At 37.2% G+C, this 22,178-nt stretch overlaps 4 protein-coding genes across 16 annotated transcripts; all 4 read right to left on the bottom strand.

Moving 5' to 3' along the window:
* Positions 1 to 2,853: 2,853 nt before the first annotated feature.
* LOC110771211 (putative disease resistance protein RGA1) lies at positions 2,854 to 5,790 on the bottom strand. Its single transcript, XM_021975470.2, has one exon. The coding sequence runs from the start codon at positions 5,722 to 5,724 to the stop codon at positions 2,884 to 2,886; it is 2,841 nt and encodes a 946-aa protein (XP_021831162.2). The 5' UTR covers positions 5,725 to 5,790; the 3' UTR covers positions 2,854 to 2,883.
* A 789-nt stretch (positions 5,791 to 6,579) lies between these two features.
* LOC110771212 (putative disease resistance protein RGA4) lies at positions 6,580 to 8,351 on the bottom strand. Its single transcript, XM_088249731.1, has 3 exons — positions 8,328 to 8,351; positions 7,327 to 7,889; positions 6,580 to 6,911 (listed from the first exon to the last, which is right to left on the bottom strand). Exons 1-3 carry the CDS (start codon positions 8,349 to 8,351, stop codon positions 6,869 to 6,871), a joined length of 630 nt encoding a protein of 209 aa, XP_088105857.1. The 3' UTR covers positions 6,580 to 6,868.
* A 1,407-nt stretch (positions 8,352 to 9,758) lies between these two features.
* Positions 9,759 to 13,647, bottom strand: LOC110771214 (putative disease resistance protein RGA1). Of its 3 annotated transcripts, none has more exons than XM_088251356.1 (3): positions 10,466 to 13,646; positions 10,332 to 10,380; positions 9,759 to 9,960 (listed from the first exon to the last, which is right to left on the bottom strand). In XM_088251356.1, the coding sequence occupies exons 1-2, from the start codon at positions 13,291 to 13,293 to the stop codon at positions 10,365 to 10,367; spliced, it is 2,844 nt and encodes a 947-aa protein (XP_088107482.1). In that variant the 5' UTR covers positions 13,294 to 13,646; the 3' UTR covers positions 9,759 to 9,960; positions 10,332 to 10,364. The 3 variants fall into 3 exon arrangements, with proteins under 3 accessions (XP_088107482.1, XP_021831164.2, XP_088107484.1); XM_021975472.2 differs by having other exon boundaries at positions 9,759 to 10,045; positions 10,466 to 13,645; XM_088251358.1 differs by lacking the exons at positions 9,759 to 9,960; positions 10,332 to 10,380 and having other exon boundaries at positions 10,462 to 13,647.
* Positions 13,648 to 15,611: 1,964 nt separating this feature from the next.
* On the bottom strand, positions 15,612 to 21,913 carry LOC110771216 (inositol-pentakisphosphate 2-kinase-like). 11 transcript variants are annotated; one of them, XR_015832829.1, is made up of 11 exons: positions 21,616 to 21,913; positions 21,353 to 21,491; positions 20,733 to 20,936; positions 20,257 to 20,404; positions 19,707 to 19,747; positions 19,458 to 19,568; positions 18,653 to 19,252; positions 18,259 to 18,458; positions 16,617 to 17,219; positions 16,337 to 16,525; positions 15,612 to 15,988 (listed from the first exon to the last, which is right to left on the bottom strand). XR_015832829.1 is itself a non-coding variant. In XM_088246759.1 (9 exons), the coding sequence occupies exons 2-8, from the start codon at positions 21,452 to 21,454 to the stop codon at positions 18,303 to 18,305; spliced, it is 1,362 nt and encodes a 453-aa protein (XP_088102885.1). In that variant the 5' UTR covers positions 21,455 to 21,491; positions 21,616 to 21,913; the 3' UTR covers positions 15,612 to 15,988; positions 18,259 to 18,302. The 11 variants fall into 11 exon arrangements, 2 of the variants coding, with proteins under 2 accessions (XP_088102885.1, XP_088102884.1); XR_015832832.1 differs by having other exon boundaries at positions 16,430 to 16,525; XR_015832830.1 differs by having other exon boundaries at positions 16,873 to 17,219.
* Between the last annotated feature and the right edge of the window lie 265 nt (positions 21,914 to 22,178).

Genomic DNA, 22,178 nt, shown 5'->3' with positions numbered 1-22,178 from the left:
AATAAAATAAGATATAGCCCACCCAAAAAATAGGCCACATTTGGCCCATCATTTGACCCTTCGGCCTGTTGATTGGCTATGGCCCAGTTACATGGCACATTTAGCCCATTTGTTGAAGACAGGTTTTGGATGTGAAAGGGCTAAATTTAGCCCACTATTAGAGATGGCCTTAGGAGAGCAATAAGCCCTGAAATTGTGTTCCATTCACATTTTGATCCTTCAACTTTAAAAATGACTCATTTAGACCCTAAATTCCCCTTTTGTTAGCATCATTGGTCTTAACATCATTATATGTTAAATTTTTCTTCAAATTTAAGGACAAGATGATCATTTTATGTGAGTCACCTTCTCATTTTGTTTTACCTAGTGAAGCACACAACCCCTCTTCGCGAAGGCCCAAAAGAACTTTATGTAAGAGAATATGGATGGGCACAGTGCAGTTTGGTCCGATTTTTCTCTCAAATTAGAACTAAATGGGAAATTGCACACGGTGCGGTTGTTATAGAAAGTGTCTAGAAGAATCGAACCAAATCATGAACTTTAGGTGTCTTCTCTTCTTCTACGGGGAACAACACATTCGAAGCTAGAACCAATCCGACGGTTCAATTTTCCCAATTAATCAATACTTAATAGGCAAAACTCCGTTCACCGATCAAACGATAGAATCTCGCCAATCCAAGCTTATCTTTGTGCTTGAGACGACGTAAAGACAATAACGAAGCAAAGTATGCTCCACTAGGTGCTCACGCACCACCAGCTGCGACTCGTGGCTTGAGGAGTTTTTTGGCGACCAAAAAAGTCCAAATTGCCAACAACCCAATATTCCACAACCACAAGCACTTCAAGGGGAACACCTTTTACTTTTTGACCTTGGCCGAAAAATGGTCGGATTGGCCTAAAAAAAGCCAAACTCGTGAAGGTTTTGGTGGGAGCTTCTCGAGCTCGCAGCGCTGACGATAGCCAATAACAACATCGACTAACTTAGGGAAAATGTAGAGGGAGGAGAGGCGCACATTTTCTAAGAAGAATAATGGCCATAGGTGGCCGGAGCTCGAGGAATTGCCTTTGAAAACGGCAACATCAACTATGCAAACATCCCAAAATTCTCCGTCCAAAATTAGACGATTACAGTGGTTAATTGGACTAGGGGTGCTGGGGGAAAGGTTCGTGGGTCGAAGAGGAGAAATTCTCGATCGGTCTCATTGCGTGTCACAATCGAAAGGTGTTAGAAATTTTCCTCATGTGCTATTCGCCCTTTTTTCACAATAGAGGAGTTAGAATCAGGGAGAGAGGAGAGAGAAGAAAAGGTGAGTAGAGAGAAAGTTGTCGTGAGTTTTTTTTAATTAAAATTTTTTTTGACTTTTTTGAAAATTACAGTTGTGCCACTGCACTTTTGTTGATCGTAACTTTCTGACTATAATTTACGCATAGTACGTGTCTACGAACTCATAAGAACGCTTTCCACGAATTGGAGCCTTAACCACTTTAAAATGGCAAAACCAGTCTTGAACAAAGAGTGGCCTCTAAACCACTTTAAAACGGCAAAACCATCCATTCATTTTAAAATTTTAAAAATAAGTTTAAAATCCAAGACGAGATGTTACATGTTTTGTCATTTATTGGCCCTTTAGCGGGCCTATTTTGTTGTTTATGGACTCTTTAGTAGGCATATTTTATCGTTTATGACCCATGCAGTGAGCCTATTTTTCCTTTTATGGCCCACATAGTAGGCCTATTTTGTCGTTTATGCCCCTTGCAGTGGGGCTTTTTCGCCGTTTATTGATTGTTAGTGGGCCTTTTTTGCCTTTTATGGGCATGTATTGGAGTGTTTTTTTGTTTACAAGCCCCTAGTGGCCTTTTCGGTGGGTATGTTTGTCCTTGTAGGCTTTTAGGGACTCATTTTAAATTCTTATTAGAAAACAGGCTCCACTTGCCATGAGATGTTATCTTCCATAAAATTTAGGGGGACCTCAGTAGCTCAGCTTAGGTTGATTTGTAGATGAGAAACCCAGGCAAATTGCAAACCCAAAAGAAAATCAAGGCAAATTGCAAACCCAATTGCTATAGCTGCCAACTAAGCGACGAGGTATAGTCTAAACTAGAGACTGAATCTCAGAGTACAACTTACAAATTAATGACACAAAGGAAGTTTTGCAAATGATCAATACATATACAGAGTAGATAATCTGAATTGCTTGTACCTTAAAAAAATAAGGTGTTCACCAAGTTTCTGCTTACAAAAACAAAAAATAAGGGCACTCATCAATGTTTGTAAATCAAAAGCTCACTAGACCTTCGAAATTCATCATGTCTCTGTCAAGTTCTCAAGGCTGACTTTTGATGAAAATTATCAAAATTTCAGTTATTGGAACTTCCGTAGGCTGACTTTTGATGGTTTACATCACTCTGTTTGCTTCAATAGAGTCCCTGAAATGATGACACATGCATAGTTGATCAATTCATTTGCTTCTTGCAATCATTTCTCAATTCCCGAATTAAATTTTTTGAGAAACAACTAAAGTTAATACTTGCAGATTAAACAAAACAACAAACCTCGTGTAAATTAATTTATTAATACTAGCTAATTGAAAATTAACTCCAGAGATTTAACAAAACAAACATCAAAGCACCTTTCATACTCATTTTAAAAATCCTCTTCATAGAAAAATGATGATATCATATATGCGAACAATTACTTATAGTTTTAGTAGGAAGAAAAATACCTATCGAGTCACCATCTCAAGATTATATATGCCGCCGAGACAGATGTTTTCATAAATGTGCCTTGCCAGTCACCATCATCTGAAGATTTTCAAGGAAACAAATATGATCATAGTTGGAATTCATACATAAGTATGTAAATAAGAGATTGCTAGAGCTCAGTTACCGTCTTTGTATGCGGATGTTTGGGATCGTAGCAGAAATCTTGGCCCACTCTCCATTGCCTTCTTGGTAACGCTCTAAAAGTCTCTCAGATCTAGAGATACGAAGAGTCTGCAGTGGTGTTTTGAAGAGGAAGTCTGGCAGTGCTTTTAGCAATTTGCAATCGTAAATTGTTAACTTAGAAAGGCATGGCATGATTGTAATATCAGAATCCTCTTTCGTCCACTCTTCCACGCCTTTCCACTCTTCCCAATTCAACATATAGAGAAACGATAGTTGTTTCAATTTTGGGAATAATATCAGGGGTGGTGATCTGATTCTGAATGAGGTTTGATCTTCTAATCCCAAAAATTCAACACCGACCTTTCTCACTCCCTCCATACGTAATAGGGTCAATGTTTCAAGGCACTCCAATTTCCCAAGAGGCCAAAGTTCACACCCTGCCACCCAACCAACACTAAGGAATCTCAAATTGTGTAAAGACTGAATCCAATTGGGCCACGTGGTGCCATTATGATGCCTAATCGTTAAAGATTCCAAATCTGGGTGCGGTCGTAAGGCATTCAGTATTTCTACACTACTACTACTGTTCGGCTGCCTTTCAAAATCAACGGCGAGATGAAATAGCTTTTTGTCCCACAATTGTGCTTTCTCAACCTCGCTCTTATCTGTCGCATCCCCCACAAGTTCTATTCTGAGAATTCCCTCAAGGTTCAACTTTCTTAGATCCCCAATTTGGAATGCTTCATCGTTGTCACCACCACACCGACACACATCTAGTGTTTGTAAACTTGTTAATCTCCTTATCCCTTTGGGCAACGACTCTAGACCTCCACCCAAAACATAAAGATGCTTTAAATTAATCAAGTTTCCCATGTTTTCAGGCAGTTTTTTAAGTTTATAGCAAAAACGAAGGCTCAAGGTGGACAAATTGTACAAACCACAAATAGTGTCTGGTAATTTCTCCAAATCACCATTGTGAGACAAATCAATATGCCTCAAATGTATCAATTCACCAATCTCCTCTGGGAGTTCTTTGATGGAATTACCACTCAAATTTAATGTCCTAAGACTTTTCAATTGTAAAATTAAATTTGGGTCCATGGTAGTAATTTTTGAATCAAAAGTTGCGAGCGTGCGAAGATTTTTGCAATTGTAAGATGAGATAGAAAGTGGAAGTGGACCTTTAGGAACATATCTCAAGGTCAAATGACGAACCTTATCATCCAATACCTTTGATTCGCTAGTAGCACCCTCAGCGTGATCCATAATCAAACACTCATTCTTGGTGAGAAATTGCACAAAGTCATGCACAATATCATGCATTTTGCAACTTGTAATTGTACCAGTGTATGGATCTTTCTCAAAATCTTGGAAAAATGATCGTGCCACTAAGTTGTCAAAAACTGCATCACCCGTTGTTCCCTTTTCTTTATTTCCTTTCGAAATAACATAGTCTTGTGCCACCCAAAGGTTAATCAGATCATCTCGTTGAAACTCGTAATCTTTAGGAAAAGTAGCACAATATAAAAGGCAAGATTTAATTGTTGGGGACAAATCATAATAACTTAGGAATAAGGGTTGGAAAACTTCTTGCTCGACCTTCTCTAGATCCCATATCTTACTCTTCAAAACCTCTTTCCATTCTCTCATTGTTCTCTTATTCTGCATGAGACTACCTAAAGTCTTTGCAGCAAGAGGCAAACCTTTACACTTCTTTACAATTTCCTTGCTAATATCTCCAAACTCTTGTACATCCCTATCCGAAAAGGCCATGTGATTGAAGATTGACAAACAATATTCATCGCTCAACCCTCCCAGATTGATCATGTTTCTTGTTGCTCTCATCATATTAGCAACCTCTAGTTTTCTTGTGGTCACCAGTATTCTGCTGCCTTTAGCACCACTTTGGATTAATGGTACCTTTAGTTTTTCCCACTTTTTAGGATCATCGGTCCATACATCATCCAAGACAAGGAGAAACCTTTTGCCCTGGATGGATCTAGACATACATTGCAAGACCTCATCCAATTCATTTGAACTTGGGGCGTAATCGCCACTAATGGCTTTGGCAATCTTAATCCCATCAAAAGGGTCTGAAACACAAACCCATTTCCTCATATCAAAATGGGATTTGACTCGGTCATCATTATAGGCTAGTTGGGTCAGAGTTGTCTTTCCCATGCCTCCCATCCCTACAATAGGGATGAGAAGGAGCCCCTTGTCTTCTTCACTACTATCACCCAACAACTTTGTTATCAAAATATTCTGCTCCTTTTCACGACCAAATATCTCAGACATATTGACATAAGATGCAGTTTGAGGTCGTTGAGGTTGTTGAGGTTGTTGAATTATGCCTAATTCTTTGCGTAGAAAGTGGTGCTTTTTTCTTTCCTCATAAATCTCAGTTAACTTATCATTCAGATCTTTTATTTTCAGAGCAATGTCACGGCGAAGAATCACCCGACTGACTTTGCCAAAACAAAAGCAACGGGAGAAACTAGAGAAGCGTACCTTCTTCTTTGTAACAAGAGCATTTGGATCACCTTCTCTTTCTTGCTTCTCAACTTGTTGTCTCAGAATGTCAGTGTTCCACTCATCCAGCACATCCACCATCTGGTAGGATATATCTTTCAGCTCATCCAACCAGATTTTGACAGCTTGATCCGTCACTTGGCGTTGCTCTGCATCCTCAAGCACAGATTGAATAACTCGGAGTGTCCGAGTGAATTTCTCAACATCTTCCTTCACGTTCAAAACATGTTTCAGCTCTCCTTCTATGTATTCATAGGTTGTCGAGGCCAACCGTTCTAGCAGCACGGAAATGAGAGCATCAGCCATTATTTCTAGCTTTAGAAATTGGTTGACAGTGTTTACGAACAAGAACTGATTGCAGGATGATTGTTTGTGGTATTCCCTTTCTTATGTCCAGTTTATATGCTGAGTAAGTCTTCAAGGCAAACTCCAAGTCAATTTCAAGATGCATAACAGGGACACTATATTTTAAAGTGACAAGTTGACATATATTCTAATCTGGGGCTGGTGAGTGTGCCAGAGTCCAGACTGTCTTTCTTGACCTTACATGAAGCATTACCAAGATATAGGGTGACAACACTAAAATAAAGCCGCCCTTGTTTACCGGTGACAACAATTTTTTTGTCCGCCTCTAGATGGAGATATGATGCGTATTACTTAATTTTAGTTCTATTGACTATGGGTATTTATTTACTAATTCTAAGTATTAAAATCAAGGATCAAGGTATTACATATGAAATTTCGGAAAGTGATTTACGAATTCGTTTTCAGAAAATGAATTGTAATTGATTGCCGTAGATCCATAAATGCTTTTTCATTTCTCTAATTTCGATTCTACGTTAGTTCTTTGTGCCTCCAATATTTTAGGGCCCCCAATTTTTTTAAATGTATATGTTATATATATATATGTGTGTACATCAATGATTACAGTTTTACCTTGATTTTGTTTTTTGTTTTTTTGTTTTGTTTTTTTGTTTTTCTATTGTAACAACAACAATAAAAGAAATAGAAATTCATGTCTCTTCCTTCTTAAACTCTTATTTTCTACTAAGTAATAATCATTACCAATCTATCGCTTTGGCTCTTTTTTGCAATCCTTTAATTTTATTTTTTTCCAATATCAAGGATTTCAATATCAAAAATCGAAAACACTAACTCCTAAATTCATAAAGGACTAAGGAAAAAATATATATCATAAAGGGCACTTCAATAATGTTCTGAACTTTTGCCCACCTCCACTTGTGTTCTTCAATTATTTTCTGAACCATTTCTCATCACCTATTGTCTTGTTTCAATCATATTCTGAATTATTGCTCAGCTTTGTCCATCTCACTTTATTGGATTCCCTTATCTTTCCCTATCTTTTCCTATCTTCATTCAATTATTTTCTTGAATATATATCATAAGGTGTTCACCAAGTTTCTGCTTACAAAAACCAAAAATAATGTGTTCACGAAGTTATTGGATCTTCTCTGCTTGCTTCAATAGAGTCCCTGAAATGATGACACATACATAGTTGATCAATTAATTTGCTTCTTGCAATCATTTCTCTTAGAGGGAATTAAATTTTTTGAGAAACAACTAAAGCTAATACTTGCAGATTAAACAAAACAACAAACCTCGTGTGGCATAACAAGTAAATTAATTTATTAATACTAGCTAATTGAAAATTAACACCAGAGATTTAACAAAACAAACATCAAAGCACCTTTCATGCTCATTTTAAAAATCCCCTTCGTAGAAAAATTATGATATCATATATGCCAACAATTACTTATAGTTTTAGTAGGAAGAAAAATACCTAGCGAGTTACCATCATCTGAAGATTTTCAAGGAAACAAATATGATCATAGTTGGAATTCATACATAAGTATGTAAATAATTAAGAGATTGCTAGAGCTCAATTACTTGATAATGCAGATGTTTGGGATCGTAGCAGAAATCTTGGCCCGCTCTCCATTGCCTTCTTGGTAACGCTCTAAAAGTCTGGGAGATCCATAGATCTCAAGAGTCTGCAGTGGTGTTTTGAAGAGGAAGTCTGGCAGTGCTTTTAGCGAATTCCAGCCTCGAATTGTTAACTCAGAAAGGCGTGGCATGATTGTAATTTCAGAATCCTCTTTCGTCCACTCTTCCACGCCTTCCCACTCTTCCCAACCCCACATGTGTGCAAAGTAGAGTTGTTTCAATTTTGGGAATAATATCAGGCACGGTGATCTGATTCTGAATGAGGTTTGATCTTCTAATCCCAAAAATTCAACACCGACCTTTCTCACTTTAAGCATATTCCATAGGGTCAGTCTTTCAAGGTACTCCAATTTCCCAAGAGGCCAAAGTTCACAATGTGTACTCGAAGAAACAGTAAGGAATCTCAAATTGTGTAAAGACTGTATCCAATTGGGCCACGTGGTGCCATTATGATTGTAAATCCATAAAGATTCCGAATCTGGGTGCGGTCGCAAGGCATTCTTGACCTTATCATACAAGACCAGATTAACGACAACATTGATTGATTGATTTCTAAATTTTGTTTTCGGTATCTGCCTATTTGCCCTTGAATTATCACACCATTGTCAATTTAGCCTATAGACATTTTTTTTAAAAGCCAAAAGTAGTATTTGAGATTAGATTACAATACATTCATTGAGCCTAACTTTGTCATTTGCATAAATTTTTATATAAATAAAATTATCAATTTTTGGACGAACAATCAAATAAAAGTGGATTTTGTAAAAACTACTTAAAAACCTCGAAGGTGTTTTATAGCTCCCTCCAAAAAAGAGTCAGAATGAGATAATGGAAATCAGAATCACAATGAGAGATAATAGTAATGGCAGAATCTGAAAAAGACAATGAAGTAGTGCTGGTGCGCTGGAAAGTGCAGCCAACTTTGAAGAATCACACACACAGACTTCTTTCATGATTTCAAGAGCCATTATCTTTTGACTAATTTTCCACTTGCACTTTTCGTCAACCTGCTTTTACCTTTTTATTTATTACATTATCTTCTTATTTGCTTTTTTTACTACACTCTCCAACCCATTTCCAACTCCACGCCAATCACCCTTTTTTTTTTTTTTTTAAACATTTCAACCCAAAAAAATCAAAATTTGGACAAGATTTAAAAAAAGGGAGTTTCACTAAAATACCTAAAATGGGGGCTGAAATTATAAAAATACCCAACACCCAAAATACTTTATGAACATACCCAAAACTCATCATTACACACACTCAAAACCCATTTATAAACCCAGGCGCTTGCGAATAGAGCAGACTTTGTTGGGAGAGGTCCCCGCTTTGCGCCCGACAGTACCTCGAGGGTTAGTCCCCGCAATCGCGCGGGGGATACCTTGGTTTTCACCACAAAAAAAAAAAAAAAAAAAACCCATTTATAAACATACCCAAAATCCATCATTACACACATACCCAAAACCCATTTTGAGTATGTTTCTATGTTTAAATAGTGCTTGGGTATTTTTATAAATACATGTCTAGGATTGGGTATTTTTATAAATATCTATTAAAAAAAAGGGATTAGAGTAAAGAAAAAAAAAACTAGCCATTTATTTCTATATAAAAAATGAGGACATTCATTTGAAAAGAAAAAGAAACGGTAGAAAAAGAGGAGAGTACAAAAATAAGTATTTTTTATGTGTTAGCGGGCCCATGCATGTGGTTTGGTAGGAGAGTATGAGGGCAGTTGCGCGTCTTGGGCGATTGAGGAGATTAAAAAGTGATTCATGTGGGGACCACTCGGGCTGAAGGGGCTGCATCCGTGTCCACAGATTTGAGGACAGCTCCGGCGGAGGTTGAGTGAGGAGCTTATTTGAGGAGGTGAAATCTCACCATCAACAACCAAAAACAAAGTATATGGGGGGGCATTGGGGGGTCCACACCCCTTTTGATGGTGAGATGGGCCTCCTCAAATAAGCTCCTCACTCTACCTCCTCATTATAGAAGCTCCCGATTGGGAATGCCTTTTTGGCATTGGGCTGCATATATGAGAGATCTGTGGTGGTTGAGCCCCAAATAAAGCCCCCATTGGGGATGGCCTTACAAGTTGCAAAAAGTTGTATACACTGGCCTTGGTTGCTTGCATTTGCTCTGCATCCTCAAGCGCACGCAGCTTGAATAGCTTTGAGATTGGCAACGAATTGTTCAACTTGTTTCTTCACGTTGAAAACAAGTTACCTCTTCTTCTATGAATTAGTTGTTGAAGGCAAGGTTAACGATATTAACAACTTTTCTAGCTTAAGAACACACACCAAATCAAAGTTACCCAAGGCAAACAAAACACACACCTTCTAGAGGAACAGCAAAACACTGGGAACTGATACACAATAAAACAAGAGAAAGCCAAGGTAAATTGCAAACCCAAATTCACTAGTTCGTCATAGTACATTTTACGAATTAATGACACAAAGGAAGTTTTGCAAATGATCAATACACCAATAGATATAAGGTGTTCACAAAGTTTCTGCTTACAAAACAGAATAAATCAGGGCAATCATCAAGCTCAGTTGACCTTCCAAATTCACCATGTCTCTGTCAAGGCAGTGATGGAAATAATCAAAATTTCAGTTATTGGAACTTCCGTAGGCTGACATTTGATGATTTACATCACTCTGCCCTGAAATGATGACACATACGTAGTTTATCAATTAATTTGCTCCTAGCAATCATTTCTCAATTCCCGAATTAAATTTTTTGAGAAACAACTAAAGCTAATACTTGCAGATTAAACAAAACAACAAACCTCGTGTGGCATAACAAGTAAATTAATTTATTAATACTAGCTAATTGATAATTAACTCCAGAGATTTAACAAAACAAACATCAAAGCACCTAAAACAACTGCCCAACAGGAATGCGAACAATTAGTTTTACTTTTAGTAGAAAATTAAAAAGGAAAGTACCTTTTAAAGAAGATTATCATACTCATCTCAAGATTACCAAAGCCGGCCTCTGAAGATTTTGAAGGAAACAAATAAGATCATAGTTGGAATTGATACATAAGTATGTAAATAAGGGATTGCTAGAGCTCAGTTACCTTCTTTGTATGCGGATGTTTGGGTTCGTAGCAGAAATCTTGGCCCACTCTCCATTTCCTTCTTGGTAACGCTCTGAAAGTCTCTCAGATTCAAGGATGCGAAGAGTCTGCAGTGGTGTTTTGAAGACGAAGTCTGGCAGTGCTTTTAGCAATTTGCAATGGTAAATTGTTAACTCAGAAAGGCATGGCATGATTGTAATTTCAGAATCCTCTTTCGTCCACTCTTCCACGCCTTCCCACTCTTCCCACTCTTCCATATGCAAAAAGCTGAGTTGTTTCAATTTTGGGAATAATATCAGGGGTGGTGATCTGATTCTGAATGAGGTTTGATCTTCTAATCCCAAAAATTCAACACCGACCTTTCTCACTCCTTCCATCTCCCATAGGGTCAGTCTTTCAAGGCACTCCAATTTCCCAAGAGGCCAAAGTTCACACTGTGTCCCTTTACCAAGAGCAAGGATTCTCAAATTGTGTAAAGATTGCATCCAATTGGGCCACGTGGTCCCATTATGATCCCAAATCTCTAAAGATTCCAAATCTGGATGCGGTCGTAAGGCATTCAGTATTTTTACACTACTACCACTGTTCGTCTGCCTTCTAAAACCAACGGTGAGATGAAATAGCTTTTTGTCCCACAATTGTGCTTTCTCAACCTCGCTCTTATCTGTCGCATCCCCCACAAGTTGTATTTCCAGACGTCCCTTAAGGTTCAACTTTCTCAGATCCCCAATTTGGAATGCTTCATCGTTGTCACCACCACACCGACACACATCTAGTGTTTGTAAACTTGTTAATCTCCCTATCCCTTTGGGCAACTCTAGAACTCCACAACTGATAACATAAAAATGCTTTAAGTTAATCAAGTTTCCCATGATTTCAGGCAGTTTTTTAAGTTTGAAGCAAAAACGAAGGCTCAAGGTAGACAAATTGTACAAACCACAAATAGTGTCTGGTAATTTCTCCAAATAAAGATTGTAAGACAAATCAATATGCCTCAAATGTATCAATTCACCAATCTCCTCTGGGAGTTCTTTGATGAAATTACCACTCAAATTTAATGTCCTAAGACATTTCAATTGTAAAATTAAATTTGGGTCTATGGTAGTAATTCTTGAACCAAAAGTTATGAGCGTGCGAAGCTTTTTGCAATTGTAGGATGAGATAGCAAGTGGACCTTCAGGAACATATCTCAAGGTCAAATGACGAACCTTATCACCCAATACCTTCGATTCGTTGGTAGTTTCCTCACCATAATCGATAATCAAACACTCATTCCTGGTGAGAAATTGTACAAAGTCATGCACAATATCATGCATTTTGCAACTTGTAATTGTACCAGTGTCAGAATCTTTCTCAAAATCTTGGAAAAATGATCGTGCCACTAAGTTGTCAAAAACTGCACCACCTGTTGTTCCCTTTTCTTTATTTCCTTTCAAAATAACATAGTCTTGTGCCATCCAAAGGTTAATCAAATCATCTCGTTGAAACTCGTAATCTTTAGGAAAAGTAGCACAATATAAAAGGCAAGATTTAATTGTTGGGGACAAATCATAATAACTTAGGAATAAGGGTTGGAAAACTTCTTGCTCGACCTTCTCTAGAGCCCATATCTTACTATTCAAAACTTCTTTCCATTCTCCCATTTTTGTCTTATTATGCATGAGACTACCTAAAGTCTTTGCAGCAAGAGGCAAACCTTTACACTTCTTTACAATTTCCTTGCTAATATCTCCAAACTCGTGTACATCCCTATCCGAAAAGGCCATGTGATTGAAGATTGACAAACAATATTCATCACTCAACCCTCCCAAATTGATCATGTTTCTTGTTGCTCTCATCATATTAGCAACCACATGTTTTCTTGTGGTCACCAGTATTCTGCTGCCTTTAGCACCACTTTGGATTAATGGTACCTTTAATTTTTCCCACTTTTCACGATCATCGGTCCATACATCATCCAGGACAAGGAGAAACCTTTTGCCCTGGATGGATCTAGACATACATTGCAAGACCTCATCCAATTCATTTGAACTTGGGGCGTAATCGCCACTAATGGCTTTGGCAATCTTAATCTCATCGAAAGTGTCTGAAACACAAACCCATTTCCTCATATCAAAATGGGATTTGACTCGGTCATCATTATAGGCTAGTTGGGTCAGAGTTGTCTTTCCCATGCCTCCCATCCCTACAATAGGGATGAGAAGGAGCCCCTTTTCTTCTTCACTACTATCACCCAACAACTTTGTTATCAAAATATTCTGCTCCTTTTCACGACCAAATATCTCAGACATATTGACATAAGATGCAGTTTGAGGTCGTTGAGGTTGTTGAGGTTGTTGAGGTTGTTGAATTATGCCTAATTCTTTGCGTAGAAATTGGTACCTTATTCTTTCCTCATAAATCTCAGTTAACTTATCATTCAGATTTTTTATTTTCAGAGCAATGTCACGGCGAAGAATCTCCCGACTGTCTTTGCGAAAAGAAAAGAAATCAGAGAAACGTACCTTCTTATTGGGGGGAACAAGATCATTTTGTTCTCTTTCTTGCTTCTCAACTTGTTGTTTGAGAATGTTTGTGTTCCACTCATCCAGCACATCCACCATCTGGTAGGATATATCTTTCAGCTTATCCAACCAGATTTTGACACTTGCCTCTGTCACTTGCCTTTGCTCTACATCCTCAAGCACGGCTTGAATAACTTCCAGAGTCCCAGTGAATTTCTCAACATCTTCCTTCACGTTCAAAACTTGTTTCACCCCTCCTTCTATGTATTCATAGGTTGCAGAGGCCAAGCGATCTAGCAGCATGGAAATGAGCCCAGCAGCCATTATTTTGAGCTTTAGAAATTGGTTGACAGTGTTTATGATCAAGAAAAATGCAGGATGATTGTTTGTGGTGTTCCCTTTCTTATGCCCAGTTTATATGCTGAGTAAGTCTTCAAGGCAAACTCCAAGTCAATTTCAAGATGCATAACATGGACACTATATTTTAAAGTGACAAGTTGACATATATTCTAATCTGGGGCTGGTACGTTTCTATAGCGAGTAAGTAATCAAGGAAAACTCCAAGTCAACCGGTCCCCCAAAAGAAAAGTATCCAAGCCATTTATATAATGTATCCGAATTTCCAACTCCACGCCAATCACTAAAATAAAGCCGCCCTTGTTTACCGGTGACAACAATTTTTTTGTCCGCCTCTAGATGGAGATATGATGTGTATTACTTAATTTTAGTTCTATTGACTATGGGTATTTATTTACTAATTCTAAGTATTAAAATCAAGGATCAAGGTATTACATATGAAATTTCGGAAAGTGATTTACGAATTCGTTTTCAGAAAATGAATTGTAATTGATTGCCGCAGATCCACAAATGCTTTTTCATTTCTCTAATTTCGATTCTACGTTAGTTCTTTGTGCCTCCAATTTTACAGTTTTACCTTGATTTTGTTTTTTGTTTTTTTGTTCTTCTATTGTAACAACAACAATAAAAGAAATAGAAATTCATGTATCTTCCTTCTTAAACTCTTATTTTCTACTAAGTAATAATCATTACCAATCTATCGCTTTGGCTCTTTTTTGCAATCCTTTAATTTTATTTTTTCCAATATCAAGGATTTCAATATCAAAAATCGAAAACTCTAACTCCTAAATTCATAAAAGACTAAGGAAAAAAATATATCATAAAGGGCACTTCAATAATGTTATGAACTTTTGCCCACCTCCACTTGTGTTCTTCAATTATTTTCTGAACCCTTTCCCATCCCCTATTGTCTTGTTTCAATCATGTTCTGAACTATTGCTCATCTTTGTTCATCTCACTTTATTGGATTCCTTTATCTTTCCCTATTTTTTCCTATCTTCATTCAATTATTTTCAAACATGTAGGTCATCTCATTCTCTTCTCTATTTAAGAAGTGTTATTCTACCGAATTGACCACACAATCTCCTTCAATCTCATTCTCCTTCTTACAATGAATTCACGTGGGAAGAGTATACAAAATTTCTTCAATGATGATTCTGATGATGATGACCTTCATCAACAGAGGGTTGCATGTTCATCACCATATGTTTTTGTTGGAGCAATATGCTCAACAATTTTGATGATGATGACCTTCACCATATGTTTTGGGGTCATTCTCAACAAGAATGAAAGTAGAATAAAAAAATATAACAAAAGAAGAAAGGAAAAAAAAAATTAGTGGATTATTTACCAAATGAATGGCTATTTATATAGTTTGGAATAAGTTTTGGGGTTAGATCTGATTTAGATTAATTATAAATATTATTTTGACCCTTGGATTTAAATTTGAGCCGTTGTATGTGAAATTTTAGCGTTCAGATTGCCGAATATCAATCAGATGCAAAATATAGCCGTTGGAGTGAAAAAAAGAAAAGAAAAAAAAAAGCACATCTTTTGAATTCAGCTGTTGGAATCACCTTTGCTGGAGCTGCCAGCTATTGCGCACAAATCTGCTGGATAGATAGCAAAGCTGTCACGCGGGGCCCAACACTTTTTCTTTTTCATATGGGCTTCCAAGCAAAGCTTTAGGCTCCACATAAAAAACCAGTTCAGGCAAAACTTGGACTGGAATTCCACCCCAAATTAGATATTTCTCAAATTTCCACCCTCCAAAATACATGGGTTGAAGAAGAATTTTGGACTCAAAATGAAAATTTGGGTTTCCACCCCAATGGTTGGAGATGGTCTCAGGAACTCAAAGAAGCCAATAATTCATTGGGCAATTTCCAAGACCATGCCCAAGCACAAAAAATGAGACCAATGCTGCAAGAAAATAAAAAGGATATTGGACCAAAGGCTTGTTGCACTAAGCTCCATATCCAAGAGACTAATGGGCCTCGTGAAGTATATTTAGAGGAAAGAAAAGAAACCCCAGTAAGGGAAGACATTGCATTTGCTCTGCATCCTCAAGCGCGCGCAGCTTGAATAGCTTTGAGATTGCCAACGAATTGTTCAACTTCTTTTTTCACGTTCAAAACAAGTTACCTCTTCTCCTATGAATTAGTTGTTGAAGGCAAGGTTAACGATATTAACGACTTTTCTAGCTTAAGAACACGCACCAAATCGAAGTTACCGAAGGCAAACAAAACACACCTTCTAGAGGAACTGCAAAAACTGGGAACTGATGCACAAAAAACAATGAGACAGCCAAGGTAAATTGCAAACCCAAATTCACCAGTTCGTCAGAGTACATTTTACGAATTAATGACACAAAGGAAGTTTTGCAAATGATCAATACACCAGTAGATTAGTTATATATACAGTCGATGTTGCCTGTACCTTAAAAATAAGGTGCTCACGAAGTTCCTGCTTACAAAACAAAAAATAAGGGTACTCATCAATGTTTGTAAATCAAAAGCTCAGTAGACCTTCGAAATTCATCAAGTCTCTGTCAAGTTCTCAAGGCTGATTTTTGATGAAAATTATCAAAATTATCAGTTATTGGAACTTCCATAGGCTGACTTTGATGGTTTACACCCCTCCGTTCGCTTCCATAGAGTCCCTGAAATGATGAACGGTATTAAAATGAAGGAAAGAGTAGAAACTGCTTGTCCAGTTATAGAAATCAATTAATTTGCTTGTTGCAATCATTTCTCTTAGACATTTTTCGATTCGGGAATTAATTTTTTTGAGAAACAACTAAAGCATGCAGATTAAACAAAACAACAAACCTCGTGTGGCTTAATAAGTAAACTAATTTATTAATATTAGCTAATTGAAAATTAACTCCAGAGATTTAACAAAACAAACATCAAAGCACCTTTCATACTCATTTGAAAAATCCTCTTCACAGAAAAATTATGATATATGCGAACAATTACTTATAGTTTTAGTAGGAAGAAAAACACACCTTTCTACAATGCAAATCCTCTTTATCTTAAAAGAAATGAGACATTTTATAGCAAAGTTAAAATGTTGCAGGCCGCTTCGCGCCCGACAGTACCTCGAGGGTTAGTCCCCTCAATCGCGCGGGGGATACCTTGGTTTTCACCAAAAAATGTTGCAGGCCTGCCTGACTCTGACAAGCTTGCCCATTCGCCTGTTTGTACACACAGGTGTGTCAGCTTGTAGCAAATTTTACTAGAAGTAACATGCTGATTCACTGAAGAAAACAAAGATTTTGAACAAACCAACAAATGAGGTTTTAGCTCAGGATGTCTCCAAGAAAATAAAGAAGACCTGACATTATGCAATGTATTGGGATATAGTAATGGCAATCAGTTTCTCAATTCAGCTTTAGTGGGATCAGTTGAGGGCAAACTTGACCCACTTCTGGAACGTATTAATTCCTTCTTCCCCGTACTTGAATCATCAACTTTAACAGGATTAGATCCACACAAACAAACAGAGAGGGAGAGAGAGAGAGAGAGAGAGAGAGAGATAGACCTATAGACAGCTCAGGAGCTCATTGTTCAGCACATGATGTAGCCAACCCACGGCCTTTATATTCCACATATATGCTGATCAAAATATCAAAGCTGAACAACCAGAGTTCACAGAGCCTTCCATATTAGTCTTACCACCTGGTCTAGAAACATGTTCCAGCATCAGGTTCATTGATTCTTCCAAGTCATTTCTTTTGAATGTTCGTGGTTTGGCAATGTAGTTACAAAAACGAACTCCAAATCACACTTTGTACATCAGACAAGTGGAAAATGTCATAAGTTACTGCTCAAAACTAAATGTGTTTGGTTCCATTGTTGAAATCAAAACTGTAAGATCCTTACGTTTACCTGACAATTTATTAAAGGATATCAAAATATAAATCTGCACCAACAATGGAAAACTTGAAAAATATGAAGAACTATAAGGAAGCATAAAGCAAGTGCAAAAAGAATTCTGATGATAAAAACTGGAAATTTAGATTAATGCCTATGCAAGAAATCGCTTGTTCAAACTTAGATAATTCATTGATTCCCTAAAATATCAGTTAGAAAACACCATGGATGCCCTGGTCCTTTGTTTTTCTTTATAGTAGTACTAATACCACAATTTGAAAATCCAGCTGTCTAAATTAATAGGCCATGTGGGTTTTTGATGGAATCACATTGAAGTTAGTTGATACATCAGTTTCTCCTCATTTCCAATTAAACTTCTCAATCTTATACAACGGTTTTTTTTTATCACATTCTCTACTTCCCTCGTTAGTCTTCATGAGCTTTATTAACAACATGAAACACTGATTACGTGCCTCTACAAAACTATGTGAGGACTAAAGCAGCATGCCATGTTTATGCTAATACAATAAAAAAGTTGCAGTAAATATGCATAACTCAATCTAAATTGAATGCATTTGCCTCCTAATGAATGGTAAGTTCAAACAAAATTAGGACATGCCCACGAACATTTGCAGACTTGCAGTATAAAAATTACCGTAGCTTAATCTATTCTAGAAATGAAAGATTTGCATGGACTGATGATGCATGCTGCGGCAGTCCAGGATATATTTCAAACCAGTTATTAAAAAAAGAAAAAAGAACAAAGAAAAGAATTTCATCATTCTTCAAAACAAACAAAGCCCTTCCCCAACCAAACCCCACATGCAAACACTAAGATAAAGCTTATATATGATAAATCATTGGCACAAAGAAAAAGGAGGGGAAGAGGGATGGGAATAACTTGCTTATATTACAAACCTTGCAAATCAAAAACTTCATAGAAACAAAGGAAATAAAGAAATAATGGCTAAAAGCCACGAAGTATACAAACAAATACAGCTATTAACAACAATAATTTACAGAAAATACTATATATCAACCGACTTGCACTTACTCATAATTTGAAGTAAAGTATCTTCCATGGCACAGCAACAAATCTCAATTTGCAGTTTTTAGAGCCATTGTGCTTGTATTTTTCTTTTGTCTTTCCTCAGTTTCCACCATTTGATTGTAGTAGCTTACTATTTTTTTATCCAACTCATAATATTCTTCCATTTTCTTCAACTGTTTCAAATCCAGGTCAATGAAATTCACCTAGGAAAATGAAACTCAAATAAGATATTAATGTCAAAAGGAAGGATTTCCCCCACAGGGGATTTCACCTAGGAAAATGCAACTCAAATAAGATATTTACGTGCTCTAGCTGTTAAGAAATGGTATTAAATTACGAGAAGAAAATTTGTAAAAAATGAAAATCAGTCGGAACAAAATGATAAGAGGCTCTGTACCTTGTAATCAAAAAATTGGTTGGTTGAATCTAGATACAAATTATTATATGGAGATCCTGGATTCCCATCTTCCCTTGGTCTAAAACTAATCATCAAACTGCAGTCCTTTGCAGTAGCAGCTATCAAAAAATCCTTCACAATCTTCAAGCTTTCATCCAAAGAGATGGAATGCAATGAAAGATATCTCTGTGACATTTTTTCTTTACCGGATGCTCTACATACCCTGCAAGGCTCCGAAATAATGTCATAATACGCATGGATAGCCCCATCAATGTCAAGATTATCAAGTTTCTGGACCTCAAGGAGCCGATCCAACACTCCAGATTTATGAACTGTCTCAGCAACAAGCAGTAGAAAACTCATTGTGCGCAAACCATCACCTCCCTGAATAACACACTTGAGTGCATCTTCAAATTTTCCCCGAGTCACAAAATCGGTACTGTCTGCACCACCACCTAAGCCCCCAAATATTTGAGAACCATTCAAGAATACACGGAAGTTATTCTGCGGGGTTGAGAAGAGATCCCTGATAGCTTTATGTATTCTGTCCTTGGATCCAGAGAACAGATCAAGTGGATTATATTCACTATATTCTGATACCTGTAACACAGGTTTAGACATATCCAAGTCAAAATTAAACATTGATGTTTAGTATTACTACAATAGGACTCTCTTTGCTTATATTTGTGCGTAGAAGTTCTAAGAATTAGATGAGATGGAATTCCCATTGAACATATGGAACTCATTTGGCTGATTTCCGGGTAGTAAATAATTTGACCAAGAGAAGAACATAGTAAAAGCACACCTCTCCTTGATGCAACTTCAGAGCTTGGTGCATCCGAAAACGAGTAATGCTCCGTTTAATGGCATTTCCTTCATCAATGAACTTTGAAGATGGCAGAAATCCACATTTTGGCTATTTTTGGGAACAATTGAAAAGAAAAAAGGAATAACTAAATATATTTCAAGGGTATTACTCATGTGAAGGTAACGAGAAAAAAGTTTACATGACAAGCATAAAATAGAAACAAAGAACACAAACAGGGAAAAGCACCTTTATCTCCACAGATATACAGGGTTCAACTTCATGAGTACCTGAAATGAATAAAGAAGAATAAACTATCACTCCTTGAAATTTACACTTAAATAAAAGTGACAATCAAATTATTAATTTATTATGTTCCGGACTGTCAGAGCTTTTTCCTAAGGTCTCAGAAATAAAACAAAACATAAAAGAAAACTTCTGATCATATCTATCACAAGACAATATTTAGATAAATATGTGCACCTACTTTTAATAAGATACAAATTTCCTATGATTCTAAGCAGAATGCTGCTATCTCCAGGTTTCTCTCCCTGCTTCTCTGAGTTTTAGTGTAGGTGTGTAGATATTACCTCATATCTTTTACTAGAAAAGTAAAAGGCAAAGGGAGAACTTTTAAGTGTTAGCAACCAAAACAGGCATGAAAGAAAGAAACCTGGATCATAGGCTAGACTAAATAAGCCATCTGACTTTCGAACTAAATTATTGACAAGTGCAGAACAGACAGTTCTATATCTTTAAGTGCAGCACCAATTAAAATTGTAACAGAGAGACTAATTACCACGAGGAAAAAGAGAATGATCAGACATGAGAAGCACAGAATCACATTGTGTGTCAACTTTGGCAGCATCAACTCGAGAAGCAGGACGCTGACAAATTACGTTCTTCTCAACCGACTCCAAGAATTCTTTGGAAGCAGGGACACGCATCTGCCAAATTTCAAACTGAAGGTTAAAGAACTAAACCATTTTGTACATCTTACCACATGCATGCATGACTTCACGGGAAAACCAAATGCATAACTATATTGCAGTAGTATGAGGGTATTTCCATCAACACTATTGTAGCTTCCCCTTATAAGAGAAAGCTTACCGCATGACGCGGCATAATTGTCTTGGACCCGGACATAGATACATACCCCATGTACAAATACAACTCAACTAAAAAATGCCTTAAAGCCCACCATAACTATTTTGAAATGATACATACAACGTGGACAAGCATCATGCATTAGTACAAGTGTAGATAGCTACATACCCCAGAATCAACGTGTGTGGAACCCAATAGAGGGCTCATGATGTGCTTCACAAACAGTTGGCAAGCAAGTTCTTTGTTAGAGGTAGCTACAATGTCCTCCGTGTCCTTCCACAGAAGACGTTCATGCACGGTTAATGCAGTGGGACTGTTCATGGACTTTGACCCATTAATTGGAGCTTTCTGTAGACGCATTACTTTCCCAATCTACATAGAGCAAGGTACAATCATTATAAGCTTCAAACATGAGAGTAAGGATGAGGTTGAGAGAGAGGATGAGAGGGGAGGAGTTACAAAAGTGAAAACAAAAACTTGAAAGTGAAAACAATTTCAAAGAGATTTCAGTTTTTAGTTTTTGTTTTCACTTTTGTTACTCTTCCCTACCATCATCCCCTCTCAATCTCATCTCCACTCATTCTCACTTTCATTCCCCCTCTTTTTCCTCTATACTCTAGCACAAAAAATGAAAGCTAAAAACTAAAATTGAAAAGGTTATCAAACGGCCTAAGAAATTCTTCTCTCTTTTTTCTCAGGAAGAAAAAACACATACTTTTAGATAAGTGCATAATTGAAGCTCAGGTGGTGTGTGTTTTGGAAACAATCAAACAAAGTATGAAACATACAAAAGCAGGGGCGGATCCGCTGTAACCGAGAACAAGATTGGCAGCGCCTTCGCCTCTGTAAACCCAATCAGCAGCGTCTTTTTTCTCTAAAACAACCTCCATATCTTGGTGTTGACTAAGATTCAGCTGCTCATAGTTACTGCACAAATGAAGATTTTCAGTTTCTTTTTTCTATCCAAAACAAAAATCCTCAATGCAAGATCGAAATTTGAAAGTGCCCAATTGAGGAGATAAGATTTGCAAGAATCAGCTTGATCAAACACCTTGCAAGAATCAGCTGACACACAAAACACCGAAGTCGCAGAGAGATGATGATTTAATAGATAAGACCTGAGGCTGAGAACGCAGAACAAACAAAGAAAGTCGTTCGTAGTGGGAACTGGGAATCTTTGTTTGGACTCGAACAATTTCTTAATGGCTTATCACTGTGTCAGTGGCTTCACTTTTACCTTTGTAGCTTCACTTTCTGGGATGCTAATTCCTTTCCGCGTAATCTCACTAGTTATACCGCATTTATAGCACAAGTATGAGACAAGCAACCTAAACCCAAAACCCACTCCGGAAAAGTAAAAGGAAAGAAAAAATGAAACTTTTAAAAGAAAGAAAGGAAAAATCACAAGAACAGGTCGACCGCGACAAGATATACGAACTTGGGTCGTTGGGCTACGCACAACAAAACAAATTGCAGTTTAATTAATGGGCTTCGCCCATTATGCGATGCTTACAGAGAACAAACCCACTTGGCAACCAGAAGGCCTATTGACTGTAGAGTAATTCTACAGTGAGGATCTAATATATAGCCTTAAGTGAGACCCTATTTCTTAAA

Source organism: Prunus avium, chromosome 1 (assembly GCF_965620075.1).
Source record: "Prunus avium chromosome 1, drPruAviu1.hap1.1, whole genome shotgun sequence".
Taxonomy (NCBI): Eukaryota; Viridiplantae; Streptophyta; class Magnoliopsida; order Rosales; family Rosaceae; genus Prunus; species Prunus avium.
This window is presented reverse-complemented; position numbering and strand designations above follow the sequence as displayed.